Here is a 16,352-nt window from a genome sequence, read left to right as displayed (position 1 = left end):
AATTGTTTGCTTGCAATTTTAACATGGAGGTTTACATATCTAAAATAAAACCGTTTTCTAAACTGGACTTTCAATCGAAGCAGGAGGTAATAATTAAAGGAATATCTCCAGAGACTTTTAAAATTGAAGAAAGATGAGAAAGACTGCCTTTGATCAGAAGCAGCTGCACATGGACCCATCTACAAGTAAAGGTAAGATCATAATAACGTTTTTTTTATTAAATGTGTTTTTCATGATAAGGTATGCGCCGGAGTGAGAAGAGGTTTTAAAATAATTAGAGCATGCTTGCTCATTCCGCATGGTTTTGGTAACCGCAGGAGTGAGAAGAGGTTTTAAATTAATTAGCGCCCCTGCGGCTATTCAAGGAAATACGGTATATGTGAATTTGCATGTACAATACATTTGACTCCCAGTGTGTGTGGGAGCCAGAGTACGGCCCCAGGCCCCCCGAGAGCCCAACCCACAAACAGTAGGTGTGGTGCCCAGGGAACCAGGGAGCACCGCCCTCACGCAGCCAAGCCGCCCACAAAGGCCAGGAGCAGGCCGCAGACAGACGCACCCGGCAGAGGACAAGGCACGAGAAAAGCAGGGGACAGCCAGACCCCAAGCCAGCGAGAGACCACACCCCACACGGGCAGAAAGGCGGGACGCCCCGCCCGAGGGGCCCGGAGACCCCCCGCAACCGGACGGGAATACCGCCCCCGCCCCACCGGCAACCGGGCCCCCACGAGCCCCCCCCCCACCCCCGGAGAGCGCGGCGAGGCCAGCCCCCAGCCACCCCACCCCAGCCGGCCGCCACAGGACCACCCAGCACGGAGCCACGGGAACCACCTACCCCACCCGCAGGGACCCCAACGATGGAGATGGAACAACCAGCAACCGCCTCGCCGAGTCCCCCCCCCTGAGGTAGGGGGGAAAATAAAAAAAATAAAAAAATAAAATTAATAAAATATATTTAAAAAAAAGTAAAAATACATAAATAATTAAATATATATATAAAAAAAATAATAAAAAAATTTTAAAAAAAGAATTAAAAGAAGATCACAGACATGCTGACACACAAGGTCACTACCCCAACAACTGGCCGACTCGCAGCACCTCGGAAAACCTTGCAGCACCAAGCTACCACAGTAGACGCAGGGACTAGACCCAGCAGGCCCCAACCAAGACGGGCACCCGGAAGGGATGGACGATGGGACCCAGGAGCTCCAGACACGCAGTCCAGATGCAGTAGCCCGTGGCGCCGACCCCCACCTGACAGGCAGGCCCAGAACGTACCCCCAGAAATATACATACACATACACATGTACACATACACGTGTATACATATGCATACACATATATACACATACACATAAATATACATACATACATACACATACACACACATATACATACATATACACAGCTTGTCAGCCCCGACAACCACCACTCGCGCGCGCTGCCACCAGTCACATCATCAGCCACCCCCCTGCACCAGACTCAGCAGCCACGGGCGCCCACACCACAAACAAACGGCAGCAGAAACAGCAGCCGCAATACCCCCAGACAGCCAGCACCACCCAATCAAATCAAAGCGATCAAAAAAAAAAACTGCGGCCGGCAACCACACGCCAACAGGATCACGGAGACCAGCCAGCGCCAGCCCGCCAGCCAGCCCAAACGCCAACACGCAAACAAGAGACACCAACATCCCCCCCCACCAAGAGACCCCACCACCCCAACCTAAACCCGCACAAACACACCACCGCCCAAACAACCGAGACACAGTATCCAGACCAGACATGGGCGCCGCGCCGCCACCACATCAAGTCACCAGCAGAGACCCCACAGCGCAAGGTCGGGCCACACGGGCACGGCCCCACCCAACAGGAAGCGAGACCCGCGCGACGCCACACACAAATAAATAATAAGATTAAACAAAAATAATAATAATAATTTAAAAAATAATAATAATAATGATAATTTAAAAAAAAATATATATATATATATATATATATATATATATATATATATATATATATATATATATATATATATATATATATATATATATATAATTAAATAAATAAATCAAATAAAAACAAAACAAAACAAAACAAAACAAAAAAAACAAAAACAAACAAAAAAAAAAAAAATATATATATATATATATATATATATATATATATATATATATATATATATATATATATATATATATATATATATATATATATATATATATATATATATATAAATAAAATGAAAATAAAAATAAAAATAAAATAAAATAAGTAAATAATAAAAATAGAAATAAATAATACATTTAAAAATAATTATAAAAATAATAAATGAATAAAAGCCTGGCAGGCCACCAGATCACATCCGCGCCGGCCGACAAGGCAATGAGGGGTGCGCCGAACCCCAACCCCCCCACATGCATGTGTACAAGGCCCCCAGAGTGTCTACTGTGTAGTTAAAATTAGGAGGTCAGCCATTCCAGCCGACCTCCAGTCCCCATTGATGTGTGTACTGTAGCGTGAGTGAGATATGTATGCTTGTGGGAACTAAATATGCGATTAAAATTGGGGGACATCAAGGTCTTGGTGGGTCCCAACCAAGCCGAACCCCCAAATCCTAAGTGTCTAATACAATCAATCAATCAATCAATCAGCTTTATTGTCCATTCTTACATGTACAAGACACATAAGAACTGAAATTACATTTTCGGCACAATCCCGCTAAGAGCAGACATACGTTACAGGGAGACAAGACGGGACCGCCAACGGATCAGCCTCACTTAGGCGCTCCTCAAAAAGGTGGGAAAAAGGTGACATTGGGGGGAGGGTGGAAGTAAAAAAAAATATCAGTCTGAGGCTGGACCCTCAGGAATGGTCCAGACTGAGTCAGAGGAAAAAAACCTCACATAGCATGGCACACATAAACAAGGTACATTTAATCACAACAAACTCGCAACAAAGTCATCCAACAGGACCTTGGAGGCCAGCAGCTGCTGTTGAGCGCTGCCCAGCCCCCACAACCCCGGAGGAATAAAGCAGTGGTGAAGGCGTTGATTGGGGAAGGGTATGTGCGTGCATGTATGCCCAATTAACTTGGGTGAGATGTTGGATTGTCTTTATGGGCCGAGGCCGGCCCCAAGAGTTCAAGAGTTCAAGAGTCCGACCCAGGTGCTTTTGAAGAAAAGGGAAAGGTCAAAAGCGTCCATCTTTGAGGAGTCCTCGGGGGAGTGTTTTCAAACAGCCTGTTCCTCAAGGCCATTCGAGGGAGTCAAATCGTAGATTAAGATGTTGTTTTTTTCTTCGAGCAGTCAAAACAATGACATTCCTGCTCTATATGCTGGCTCTGACAATTCCAATTTATTCTTTCTGTAACATCATCAAGATCGAATCTACCTTGCGATTCAAATCAGCAATCGCTCCAGTCTGTGATCCCACAGCACGACCCATTCCTTCCATTGCGTTGAACAGCCTGTTGGCCCCTTGAGTGGCTGCCATCGTCTTCCGAATTTGACGATACACCAGAGCAATGCCCAGCCCAATCAGCAAATGCCCTGCGATCACAGCTCCAAATAGGTAGATGTCTTCCACGTCCTCGATGGAAAGGACTGAGAGGCACATGATTCTCCAAGTATTCCAGGAATCTCTCACGTACCCCGCAGCAATGGTTCCATCAGGGCAGCCAGGCTCCCCCGAGCCTCTTTTCCTTGTCGAAAAGACTGTGTCAATTGCGTCGAGAGTCCAGTTGATCAAATTCATTTTGATGTTTAGATTTGAGGACAGCTCAAGAAAAGAGGCTTCAAAATAGTTCAAACAAGACAAAAACAAAGAGAGCAAGCATGCAGGGAAGGAGGGAGCGGAGAGAGATGCGACCGCCCTCACCAGTGGCAAGACAGAAAAGCAGCTAAGATTGAGGGATGGACGAGCAGGGGACAAGACAGGAGGATTGGAGCCCCATAGGAGGCATCCTCATCCCCCCGCCATGCCTCCCTGCAGGACAATCCAACAAAGTCTTATATATGTGTGACTGTGTGTGCTATAAGTAGGAGGAGTAGAGGGCCCGGACACCCCCCACCCAGTCCATGCGGCCGACAACCAGGAACTACGGCCAGGAGGCCAACGCCCCCCCCATGCTCTTCAGTCTTCACAGAGACAACAGTCAGTGGAAACTTGCGGACATCATCCTCCTCCTGCCCTACAACACACTCTGCCTCCTATTCCTCTTTCATGTGTGGATCCTCCTCTTCCTCTTTCATGTGTAGGTCCTCCTCTTCCTCTTTCATGTGGGGTGGCTGTGGATCCTCCTCTTCCTCTTTAATGTGTGGATCCTCCTCTTCCTCTTTCATGTGGGTGGGCTGCGGATCCTCCTCTTCCTCTTTAATGTGAGGGGTCTGCTGGACGTCTATTGGGTAAATAAGTAAATAAGATACAGAGATAATATAAATAGTTTTGGACTGACACTGTTAACACAATGACATTATTTGTGTTATTTTGTGTGTTGTGTTAAAAGTGTGTAGCAAAACAACCAATAAAAACACGGGAAATACCACCTTTTGTCCTAAAATTAATTCAAAAGTGGTACAGTGAGTACAAAACCAACTTGGACATTTGATGGGGGTCAATTGGAAAAGTTTTATAAGTACGAGGCAGCATTGATTGAGGCATTCTTAACTTTACACTCACTGATGTAAAGTGTGTAAATATTGAGATTGTCATTACCATAACTTAAATATCCTGGAAATTAAAAAAATCTGATTCCAAAATCACTTAAAAAAACATTCATGGTATGTTTTTGTTATCATGCAGAATACTTTTTGTGGTCATTTTGTTGGCTGAGCCAAAAGGAACTTTTAACAAAAACATGTTTTACTATGTGGTGTTTTATGGAGTATCTCCATCAACAATTCCTCTTTAGGAATTGGGTAGACCATCTACGACACACTGACAGAAAGCCACTCACCTTTATGTTCTTATAATAATTCAAGTGTTGACTAATTTGGTTATTGAAAATAAATGTTTACTTTCACGTATTGTTGCATGTAAGTCAGAATCAGGAAGTGAAATTATAACTTTAATTTGATTTGATTACTGTATAAAATGTTTTTGGTGAGTGTGTGAGTTTTGTGTAAACATGTTGATACAGGTTTACATCTTCTTGGGGACTGTAACACAGATATGTCCTGAAAGGATGCACCCATTTTTAAAACCTTCACTAAGCTGTGCCACCAACATGGTCTCACTTAGCTCATTAAGCAAACTACCAGGGTGAGTGAGTCCTTTTCAACCTTCATAGACCTCGTTGTTACTTCTGACCAGTCTAGGATTACCACAAGTAGAACTACTGTATGCGGCTTAAGTGATCATTCCTTCATTTTCTGTACCCATAAAAAACATAGAACCGAGGCTGACGGCTACAAAACAAGCAAAGCTACAATCCTTAAGACCTAGACTGGCAAGGCTTTCAATGACAAACTGGCAAATTAAGACTCGCCTGGCAAGTACACAGGTTTTTGGGTGAATTCCTAACCTCAGAAAAGTAGATAACTTCACAGTCAAAGTGGCTGACAATATTATAACAAACAAAAATGAGATTACCTATCTTGGCTGCATCGTAGAGACTAGACTTAGACTTAGACTTCCTTTTTATTGTCATTCAAATTGAACTTTACAGCACAGATAAGAACGAAATTTCGTTACATAAACTCATGGTAGTGCAGGATAAAAAAAAAAAGCAATAAGGTGCATATATAAATAAATTAATATATATAAATAATATATATATAAAATAAATAAATATATATAAATAAATAGATTACTGTACAGATAAATATATTTCACATTTTCACATGCGTCCACGTTTATGGATGTATGTTATATTGTCTTTTTTATTCCAGCGAGTTAATCCATTTTGGGGGGAGTTGAGGGGATAATTTAATTATGATGCTTTTAAGAGTCTTACGGCCTGAGGGAAGAAGCTGTTACAGAACCTGGAGGTTCTGCTTCGGAGGCTGCGAAACCTCTTCCTAGAGTCCAGCAGTGAAAACAGTCCTTGGTTTGGGTGGGCGGAGTCTTTGCAGATTTTCTGAGCCCTGGTCAGGCAGCGGCTTTTTGCGATCTCCTGGATAGGAGGAAGAGTCCTGATGATCTTTTCCGCCGTCCTCACCACTCTCTGGAGAGACTTCCAGTCTGAGGCACTGCAGGCTCCAGTCCAGACAGAGATACAGTTGGTCAGCAGGCTCTCTATAGTGCCTCTGTAGAATGTGTTGAGAATGGGGGGAGGGAGCTGTGCTCTTTTCATCCGACGCAAAAAGTGCATGCGCTGCTGAGCTCTTTTTACAAGAGCTCCGGTGTGTAGGGACCAGGTTATATTGTCAGTTATCTGCACCCCCAGGAACTTGGAGCTGCTTACTATCTCCACCGCTGTGCCGTTGATGAAGAGTGGAGCGTGGCTGGACTGGTGCTTCCTGAAGTCAACGATGATCTCCTTGGTCTTGTTGACATTCAGGACCAGGTTGTTGGTTCTGCACCAGTCAACAAGATGTTTCACCTCCTCCCTGTAGTCCATGTCGTTGTTGTCACGGATGAGGCCCACTACTGTCGTGTACTTCACAATGTGGTTAGTAATGGAACTGGCGCAGCAGTCATGGGTCATCAACGTGAACAGCAGCAGACTCAGGACGCAGCCCTGGGGGGAGCCGGTGCTCAGGGAGATGGCACTGGAGGTGTTGTTGCCCACTCTCACAGATTGGGGTCTGTCTGTGAGGAAGTCAAGCAGCCAGTTGCAAAGGGGGGTACTGAATCCAAGGGGGGCCAGTTTGCTCACCAAGTGCTGCGGGATGATGGTGTTGAATGCTGAGCTGAAGTCCAGGAACAACATCCGCACGTGTGTGTTCTTTCCTTCCAGATGTTCTAAGCTCAGGTGGAGAGCAGAGGAGATGACGTCCTCTGTGGAGCGGTTAGGGCGATAAGCAAACTGGTATGGGTCGAATATGGGGGGGGGGGGGGGAGTCTGGAGACAATATATTCCTTTACCAGCCTCTCGAAGCACTTCATTATGATAGGGGTGAGTGCAACGGGGCGGTAATCATTGAGGGAGGAGATTGTGGGGTTTTTTGGCACTGGAATGATTGTGGCCGTCTTAAAACATGATGGTACCACAGCCTGGGTCAGCGAGATGTTGAAGATGTCTGTGAGAACCCCAGCCAGCTGGTCTGCACATCTCTTAAGCACCTTGCCCGGAATGTCATCAGGTCCCGGTGCTTTCCGGGGGTTCACTCTCCTCAGGGTTTTCCGGACATCCGCTATATCCAGGTTGAGCGGCTGCTCATCAGGGCGAGGGATGGATTTCCTCGCCGGAGTGGTGTTAAGTGCCTCAAACCTTGCAAAGTAGTTGTTAAGGTCATCAAGGAAGCTGATACTGTTGTCACAGGGACAGGGGGTAGCTTTAAAGTCCGTGATGACCTGTATGCCTTGCCACATTTGTCTAGTGTTTGTAGGGTTCTCGAAGAAGTCCTGCACTTTCTGACTGTGAGCACACTTTGCAACCCTAATGGCACGGTTCAGGTTAGCTCTGGCTGATTTTAATGCCACCATGTCGCCAGACTTGAAAGCCTTGTTCCGAGCCTTTAGCATTGCACGTACCTCACTGTTCATCCAGGGCTTCTCGTTGGCCCGTGTGGGGATGTTCTTGATCACACTGACATCCTCCATGCACTTCTGAATGTATGCGGACACAGACTCTGCATACTCCTCCACACATGTGTGGTGATTTTCGGTGGCGGTTGCTTTGAACACGTCCCAGTCTGTGGTTTCGAAGCAGTCTTGTAATGCTGACATTGCTCCCTCTGGCCAGGTCCTCACTTGCTTCACTGTAGCTTGCTTCCTGATCAGCAGGGGCTTGTATGCAGGAATTAGCATCACAGATAGATGGTCTGAGGAGCCGAGGTGGGGGCGTGGTGCAGCTTTATATGTTTAATATTGCTGAACACTAAGTCCAATTTGCTTCCACCCCTGGTTGCAAAATTCACATATTGATGGAAATGAGAAAACACTGTTTTCATGTTAGCTTGATTAAAATCTCCTGCCACTATGAAAACTCCCTCTGGATGTGTAGTTTGCAGTTCATTGATGGAGCAGTACAAAGCATTCAAAGCTTCTTTGCTGTTAGCACTGGGGGGAATGTACACTACTGTGAAGATCATAGCACTGAATTCCCTGGGTAAATAAAATGGCCTGCATTTTATAGTTACCGTATTTTCCGCACCATAAGGCGCCCCGTGTTGTAAGCCGCACGTTCAATGAACGGCATATTTCAAAACTTTGTTTACCTATTAGCCGCCCCGTGCTATTAGCCGCACCTATGCTACGCTAAAGGGAATGTCAACAAAACAGTCAGATAGGTCAGTCAAACTTTAATAATATATTACAAACCAGCGTTCTAACAACTCTGTTCACTCCCAAAATGTAATGTGCAAATGTGCAATCACAAAAATAGTAACACTCAAAATAGTGCAGAGCAATAGCAACATCAATAACTCAACGTTGCTCGAACGTTAGTGTCACACAACACACAAAATAAACATTTAAAGCTCACTTTCTGAAGTTATTACTCATCCACAAACCCATCGAATTATTATTATTCGTTGTGCTTCACTTGTTTTTTGACACCATCTGTGATGTGGACGTGCATGCAGTCGTAGATCAACAAGGACGGAGCTGCGTGAAAAAAGTCACCCGGTGTCTTCGCTCATTTTTTCTTCATCCATCCATCCCTTCGAGTTAGCTTTTATGATGACGCCGGCTGGAAAGTTCTCTTTTGGCAATGTCTTCCTTTTGAATATCACCGTGGGTGGAAGTTTCTGGCCGTTAGCATGGCAAGCTAGAACCACAGTAGGACGACTTCTCATTCCCTGTGGTGCGAATATTCACCGTACGTGCTCCCGTTGTATCCACAGTGCGGTTCACAGGAATATCAAAAGTCAGTGGAACCTTGTACGCGTGTCTCTTAGTAGGAGACATTTTGTGGTCTTTACAGAAACACACAAATGAAATGAAACGTAATATCCGCGCGCTTCTTCTTCTACGGGGGCGGGTGCGGTTGCTTACAGTAGAAGAAGAAGTGCTTCCTCTTCTATGGGGAGGTTGCTTACCGTAGAAGAAGAAGCGCTTCCTCTTCTACGGGGAAAAAAGATGGCGGCTGTTTACCGTAGTTGCGAGACCTAAACTTTATGAAAATAAATATTAATATTAATCCATATATAAGGCGCACCGGGTTATTAGCCGCACTGTCAGCTTTTGAGAAAAATTTTGGTTTTTAGGTGCGGCTTATGGTGCGGAAAATACGGTAATAGTTCAACATCAGGAGAGCAGTGATGTGATACTATCTTCCCATTATTGCACCAGTTATTATTAACATATATACAAACACCACCACCTCGGGATTTACCAGTGAGAGATCTGCTCTTGTCCGACCGAAACATAGTTAGCCCCTCGATGCTAACTGCCTCATCCAGAACGGATGGTTTCACCCATGTTTCTGTTAGAAATATGGCGCAGCAGTCTCTCATCTCACGTCTTGCATTAAAGTCCAGCTTCAGATAGTCCAGTTTGTTCTCCAGGGAGCGGACATTTGAAAGCAGGATGGAAGGAAGCGGCGTTCTGTGGGGATTAGCCTTTAGCTTTGTTGTTAGCCCCGCTCGGCATCCCCGCTTCTGCTTCCGATCGCACCGCTTACGTGTCTTCCTTTGACGGTCCCCGCTGGTACTTGACTCCACTGCGAAGTATTCCCATGCTAGCGAGGAGGTCCAACGTACACACATCTTTCAGTCCAAAACGGCCCGATCTATCCACATCCAGAATTGTCTGGTGGTCGTATGTGACCACGGAGTGTCCACACTGTAAGCCAGCCATGAAATTAAAAGAATTGTCCGGTATTTTTGCCAAATTGTTCTATTTCTACCATGAGCGTCTGCAAACCGCAGCCCGTCAGGGCGCCCCCATCTTCACTAAGCTTGACTAATCTCTCCAGTGAAAAAATTACTACTAAGGTAGTCAAAGAATCAACCGACGAATTCTCTTCTTACTAGTGTTGTCCCGATACCAATATTTTGGTACCGGGACCTGTACCAAAATGTATTTCGATACTGTTCGATACTTTTCTAAATAGAAAGGACCACAATAAAGTGCATTATTGGCTTTATTTTAACACAAAATCTTAGGGTACATTAAACATATGTTTATTATTGCAATTTAGTCCTTAAATAAAATAGTGAACATACTAGACAACTTGTCTTTAGTAGGAAGTTAACAAACAAAAGCTCCTAATTTAGTCTGCTGACCTATGCAGTAACATAGTGTCATTCATATTATATTATTTTGTCAATATTATTAAATGGTAAATGGGTTGTACTTGTATAGCGCTTTTCTACCTTTTTAAAGAACTCAAAGCGCTTTGACACTATTTCCACATTCACCCATTCACACACACACACACATTCACACACTGATGGCGGAGCTGCCATGCACGGCGCTAACCAGGACCCATCAGGAGCAAGGGTTAAGTGTCTTGCTCAAGGACACAACGGACGTGACTAGGATGGTAGAAGGTAGGGATTGAACCAGTAACCCTCAGATGTGGGGATTGAACCAGTAACCCTCAGATTGCTGGCACGGCCACTCTCCCAACTTCACCACGCCGTCCCCCGTTATTAAGGACAAGTGGTCAAAAATGGATTATTAATCTACTTGTTCATTTACTGTTAATATCTGCTTATTTTCTGTTTTAACATGTTCTATCTACACTTCTGTTAAAATGCAATAATCACTTATTCTTCTGTTGTTTGATACTAACATTAGTTTTGGATGATACCACAAATTTGGGTATAAATCTATACCAAGTAGTTCCAGGATCATACATTGGTCATATGCAAAGTCTTCATGTGTCCAAGGACATATTTACTGACTTTATAAACATAATATATATTTTTTTTAAACGAAAGAAGATGTTGTGATGCCAAAAATGTATGATGTAATCATAGAAGTAGTACTTTTTAGAGGCGATATAGTACCGAATATGATTAATTAGTATCGCGATACTATACAAATGCTGGTATACCGTACAACCCTAGTTCTTACATAGTAGGATCACCCGGCTGGTGGGTAGAAATACACTTAAGACTCTAACACAAGCACTCATTTAACCCCACTTTGACTACAGAGTTCATGTTTAGTACCGTGACGCCTTAAAAGCCCTGAAAAACAAACTCCAGACAGCCAAAACAAAATGATTGGGCTTCTACTCAACCGTCCTACTCGGGCTCACCTTTCCACCAACCATTTCCTTAAAGTGGGGAGGCTCTTGGTAGGTGACAGAGTACATCTTGCAGTTGGTCTGGTGTACAAGATACACCATACCACTAAAATACCCATGTACCTGTCTAAATACTTCAAAATATATTGACCATTATAACACCAGAGGTAGTTGTACAAGTCATATTCAACCAGATCTCACTCCAAAAAAGGTTGTAATTAGTTTGCCTGCTATACCACCAACATGTGGATCTTCCTATCAATAGCCATAAAGGAGTGTAAATCCCTTACTTCCTTCAAAGCAGCTCTGACAAGACATTACAGGTTGTGGCTACTCGTAACTGGGAATATACAAAGCCTTTTGCTGCTATTTTCTTGCAGTATTGTTGTCTTTTTGCTACTTTCTGCATACTTTGTGTTCTATATGTGTGAATGAACAAATATTTCAACTGAAACCATCTCAGGCTTTCTTGTAGCAGTGAATGTGTACCGTGATGAAAGTGTAGCCTTTCCTATGCAAACTTCTCATAACTCCTTCAATCAATCAATCACACATTGTTACAAACTGAGAGGAACATCAACCTCAAACTGTCTCCTTTTCATGAAGAATGTAAATGAAAGCATTGCATCATCCCCACAAGACAAAGCATCTATTGAAGAAAAGTGTTAATAATCAAATATAAAGTTAGTAAAGATGTGAGAGTAAGAAGTCAACAAACCTGTTGTGTGTAACACAACTTGATGTTTCTTGAAAACAGCGTCCAGTAGTTGATTGTTCTCTTTCGTTCTAGAAAACTCCGCCTGGTAATCTGCTATCGTTCTTTTGCACATGTTCACACAATCACAACACTTTACACTCACATGTTCACACAATCACAACACTTTACACTCACATGTTCACACAATCACAACACTTACACTCACATGTTCACACAATCACAACAGTTTACACTCACATGTTCACACAATCACAACACTTTACACTCACATGTTCACACAATCACAACACTTTACACTCACATGTTCACACAATCACAACACTTTACACTCACATGTTCACACAATCACAACACTTTACACTCACATGTTCACACAATCACAACACTTTACACTCACATGTTCACACAATCTCAACACTTTACACTCACATTTGATGTCTACTTAGCGATGTGTTTATAACATCCGCGTCTCTTTGTTAGCAGCTAACAAGCTAAGCTACCTAAACTTGCTAGCACGATAAGGTTGTCGCTCACCGAGACGAGTTTTTTCCTGAATTAAAGACTCAAAGATGTATTTTATACGACATACATTTTTACAAACTGGAGAACAAATAATAAGACTGACTTATTAGCGTCCTTCTGGCTTCTTTCTGCGTCAATGTGCTTTCACGACAGTTGGCACGCTTGACGTTACAAGACGGTTCTGCTCTCGTCTATGACGGCTCTGCTCTCGCGAGATGTGTCATGCGCAGAAGACTCAAAGCTTTGTAGTAAATCAGGAGCGTGATCACTTTTTGATTTTCTACATTTATTTTGCATTATTGACTTTGTTAAAACTGTTGTTTGTAATAAAATGATTAATTGCATTAGTTTGTTGTAATTGTTACATTAACTAAAATGATGTATATATTGTTGTATTATTCACCAATAAAACGATACATTTTGGTCCTGTGTTTTATTCTGATGATAATGAAAAATGAAGTAAAAGGCAAAGTGAAAGTGAAACTAAGCTACTGCCTCTCGCCTACACGTCAATTTATCGTGCGGTAGCCAAAAGTCACCAGTAGATGGCAGTACAGTATTGTAAAGTCCTACATATAGTACCATTGAAATGTTGCTGCTCATATTAATAAAACACTAAATCCTTTATTTTTGACAAAATACCTCTAGTAGTGATACAAATGTGCTCTGGCAAAGTAATCTTATTTCCTTTGTTTGGCTTCAAAGAAGCTATGAAAATATACACGACAAAAAATGAGTAAATCTCCGCCATTTTAGTTGTTTTTTTTAAAGTTCTCAGGAAGAAAAAAAGGTTGTAGATGATGTGAAAGGACCAAATCCTCTGTTTAAGTATAATATGAATAATAATAATCAATGTTATTTATAAGGTGCCTTTCTAGAGACGATACAAACATTACAACATTGAACAATATAAAACATAAAATGTCAGTTTAGACAAGAAACTAGAAATAGCTGAAATGAAAGTGAATAAGCATTCTGGAATAAGTGTGTTCTTGATTTGAAAAGGCTAAATGAGTCCATATTGTGGAAGTCTTGCTGTTCCGAAAATATGGAGGGTCAAATGGGACAAAAACTAAACAAATAAATACATCTTTAAATAATTACTTAAATGTGATAATTCATTAGAATGGAATTAAATACATAAATGTATTTTATCTTTCAAACTCAGCCATCAAAGTCAGTGGGCGGGTCCTAACATCTGATTGGTTCCACCGACCAGAGAGAATAGCGGTTGATAGCTTCGTCCGAAAGTGAGAAAATTGTTGCATCTTTGTAACTGTTTTGGACTTAAGTTTGCTTGTTATCTGCATGTGGTATATAAGTTCCTGTCATGTGCCCATATTTGGTGTTTTTCACTTCCTTGTGATGCTCAAATTGAACCACGCCAACCGCTGTATTTTCCGTGACCACCCTTGTGACTTGCCGTAATGCCCCAAACAATTGACCAGCATTTAAGGCAAGAACATGCCATGACCGCCTTTGACTTTTTACTTGTTAATGGACTATGGATGTAACAATAAACGCTATAATGATACACAGCGGTGAAATTCCAGATGTTTAGTAACACGTTTACATTTTTAAGTACCAAAAAAACCGTCATTTATCAACGCATTTTATGCAACTGCTTACTTCCTGAATACTGAAGCGCCGCAGCGTCTGCTCATGCTCACTAGAGTCGTACGGCTTGGGAGACATGGCGGTGACTTCATGGACTTTATTTTGAAAATGTTCCCTCCGAGCTAACGGAGCCGATCTCTTCGTTTCACTTCATTTCAATGGCTTCTACTTCCATGGAGTGTGGGTGTGCGATTAAGAGCACAATGCTGTTGGAGGAGAACAATATTTGATGTTGCACTTTCATTTTGAACCTGAAGCTAGCGTCCTTCCGTCAGCTGCTGGGACTGAGAGTTAGCATGCAGCAGGTGATGTGTTGTCACAACTTGTTTATAAAGTCTGTACTTTGTTTACTCCTCCTTTATGTAACTGCTTTCTTTGTTAGTGTTCCAATAACATCAATACTAGCTCAAATGTTTTGTCATCTCATCCAATTGATCGCTGGCTGAGTTGTCGGTGAGGCACAAAGATTGTGTGTTAGATGTGCGAGCTATCACTCTTTATTTTTGTTGGCCAAACTGTTGTACTGAAATACGTGGTTGTTGTTGAAGAACACAACTTGTTTATTAGACTTAATTTTCATTATTCAAACTGCTTTATGTTTTATATTGACATCACAAAATAAACACCATGTTTTTTTTACATTACTTGTGGGTTTTTTTCATTTCACAAAGTATTTACTTTAATAACCATTCATGTGACACAGCATTTTGTTCATGTTATATTGTGTATAAATAATTCAACATATTTCTGCTATATATTGTTGTATTATTCACCAATAAGTCGATACATTTTGGTCCTGTGTTTTATTCTGATAATGAAAAATGAGGTAAAAGGCAAAGTGAAAGTGAAACTAAGCCACTGCCTCTCGCCTACACGTCATTTTATCGTGCGGTAGCCAAAAGTCACCAGTAGATGGCAGTACAGTATTGTAAAGTCCTACATATAGTACCATTGAAATGTTGCTGCTCATATTAATACAACGCTAAATCCTTTATTTTTGACAAAATACCTCTAGTAGTGATACAAATGTGCTCTGGCAAAATAATCTAATTTCCTTTGTTTGGCTTCAAAGAAGCTATGAAAATAAACATGACAAAAAATGAGTAAACCTCCGCCGTTTGTATTTTTAAAAAAAAGTTCTCATGAAGAAAAAAAAGGTTGTAGATGATGTGAAAGGACCAAATCCTCTGTTTAAGAATAATACGAATAATAATAATCAATGTTATTTATAAGGTGCCTTTCTAGAGACGATAAACATTACAACATTGAACAATATAAAACAGAAAATGTCAGTTTAGACAAGAAACTAGAAATAGCTGAAATGAAAGTGAATAAGCATCCTGGAATAAGTGTGTTCTTGATTTGAAAAGGCTAAATGAGTCCATATTGTGGAAGTCTTATATACAAACCCCGTTTCCATATGAGTTGGGAAATGGTGTTAGATGTAAATATAAACGGAATACAATGATTTGCAAATCCTTTTCAAGCCATATTCAGTTGAATGCACTACAAAGACAACATATTTGATGTTCAAACTCATAAACTTTTTTTTTTTTTGCAAATAATAATTAACTTAGAATTTCATGGCTGCAACACGTGCCAAAGTAGTTGGGAAAGGGCATGTTCACCACTGTGTTACATGGCCTTTCCTTTTAACAACACTCAGTAAAGGTTTGGGAACTGAGGAGACAGATTTTTGAAGTGGAATTCTTTCCCATTCTTGCTTGATGTACAGCTTAAGTTGTTCAACAGTCCGGGGGTCTCCCTTCTGCTATTTTAGGCTTCATAATGCACCACACATTTTCAATGTCTGGACTACAGGCAGGCCAGTCTAGTACCCGCACTCTTTTACTATGAAGCCACGTTGATGTAACACGTGGCTTGGCATTGTCTTGCTGAAATAAGCAGGAGCGTCCATGGTAACATTGCTTGGATTTTTTGATTGATTGTGTCACGACTTGGTCCTTGGCGTGGATTGTTTTTCCGTGGTGCAAAGCAAGTTAACTGGACATGACGTGCAGGTGAGGACATGTTTTAATATTTAAACTCAAAAGGCTCAAAAGGGTATAAACAAAAGGCGCTCACAGCGGAGGTAAAAAACTTGACTAGGAAAACAAAAGGCGCGCACAATGGCGGAGAACTATGAACATTAAACAAAAACTTACGTGACAAGGAACTGTGAACATGG

General features: G+C 42.0%; 1 protein-coding gene across 1 annotated transcript; it reads right to left on the bottom strand.

Annotated features, from left to right (window-relative positions):
* Window positions 1–3,905: 3,905 nt before the first annotated feature.
* On the bottom strand, window positions 3,906–12,716 carry LOC133658714 (X-linked retinitis pigmentosa GTPase regulator-interacting protein 1-like). Its single transcript, XM_062061067.1, has 2 exons — window positions 12,026–12,716; window positions 3,906–4,401 (listed from the first exon to the last, which is right to left on the bottom strand). The coding sequence occupies exons 1-2, from the start codon at window positions 12,135–12,137 to the stop codon at window positions 4,214–4,216; spliced, it is 300 nt and encodes a 99-aa protein (XP_061917051.1). The 5' UTR covers window positions 12,138–12,716; the 3' UTR covers window positions 3,906–4,213.
* Window positions 12,717–16,352: the final 3,636 nt, after the last annotated feature.

The sequence above is a fragment of the Entelurus aequoreus genome, linkage group LG10 (genome assembly GCF_033978785.1).
Source record: "Entelurus aequoreus isolate RoL-2023_Sb linkage group LG10, RoL_Eaeq_v1.1, whole genome shotgun sequence".
Taxonomy (NCBI): Eukaryota; Metazoa; Chordata; class Actinopteri; order Syngnathiformes; family Syngnathidae; genus Entelurus; species Entelurus aequoreus.
This window is presented reverse-complemented; position numbering and strand designations above follow the sequence as displayed.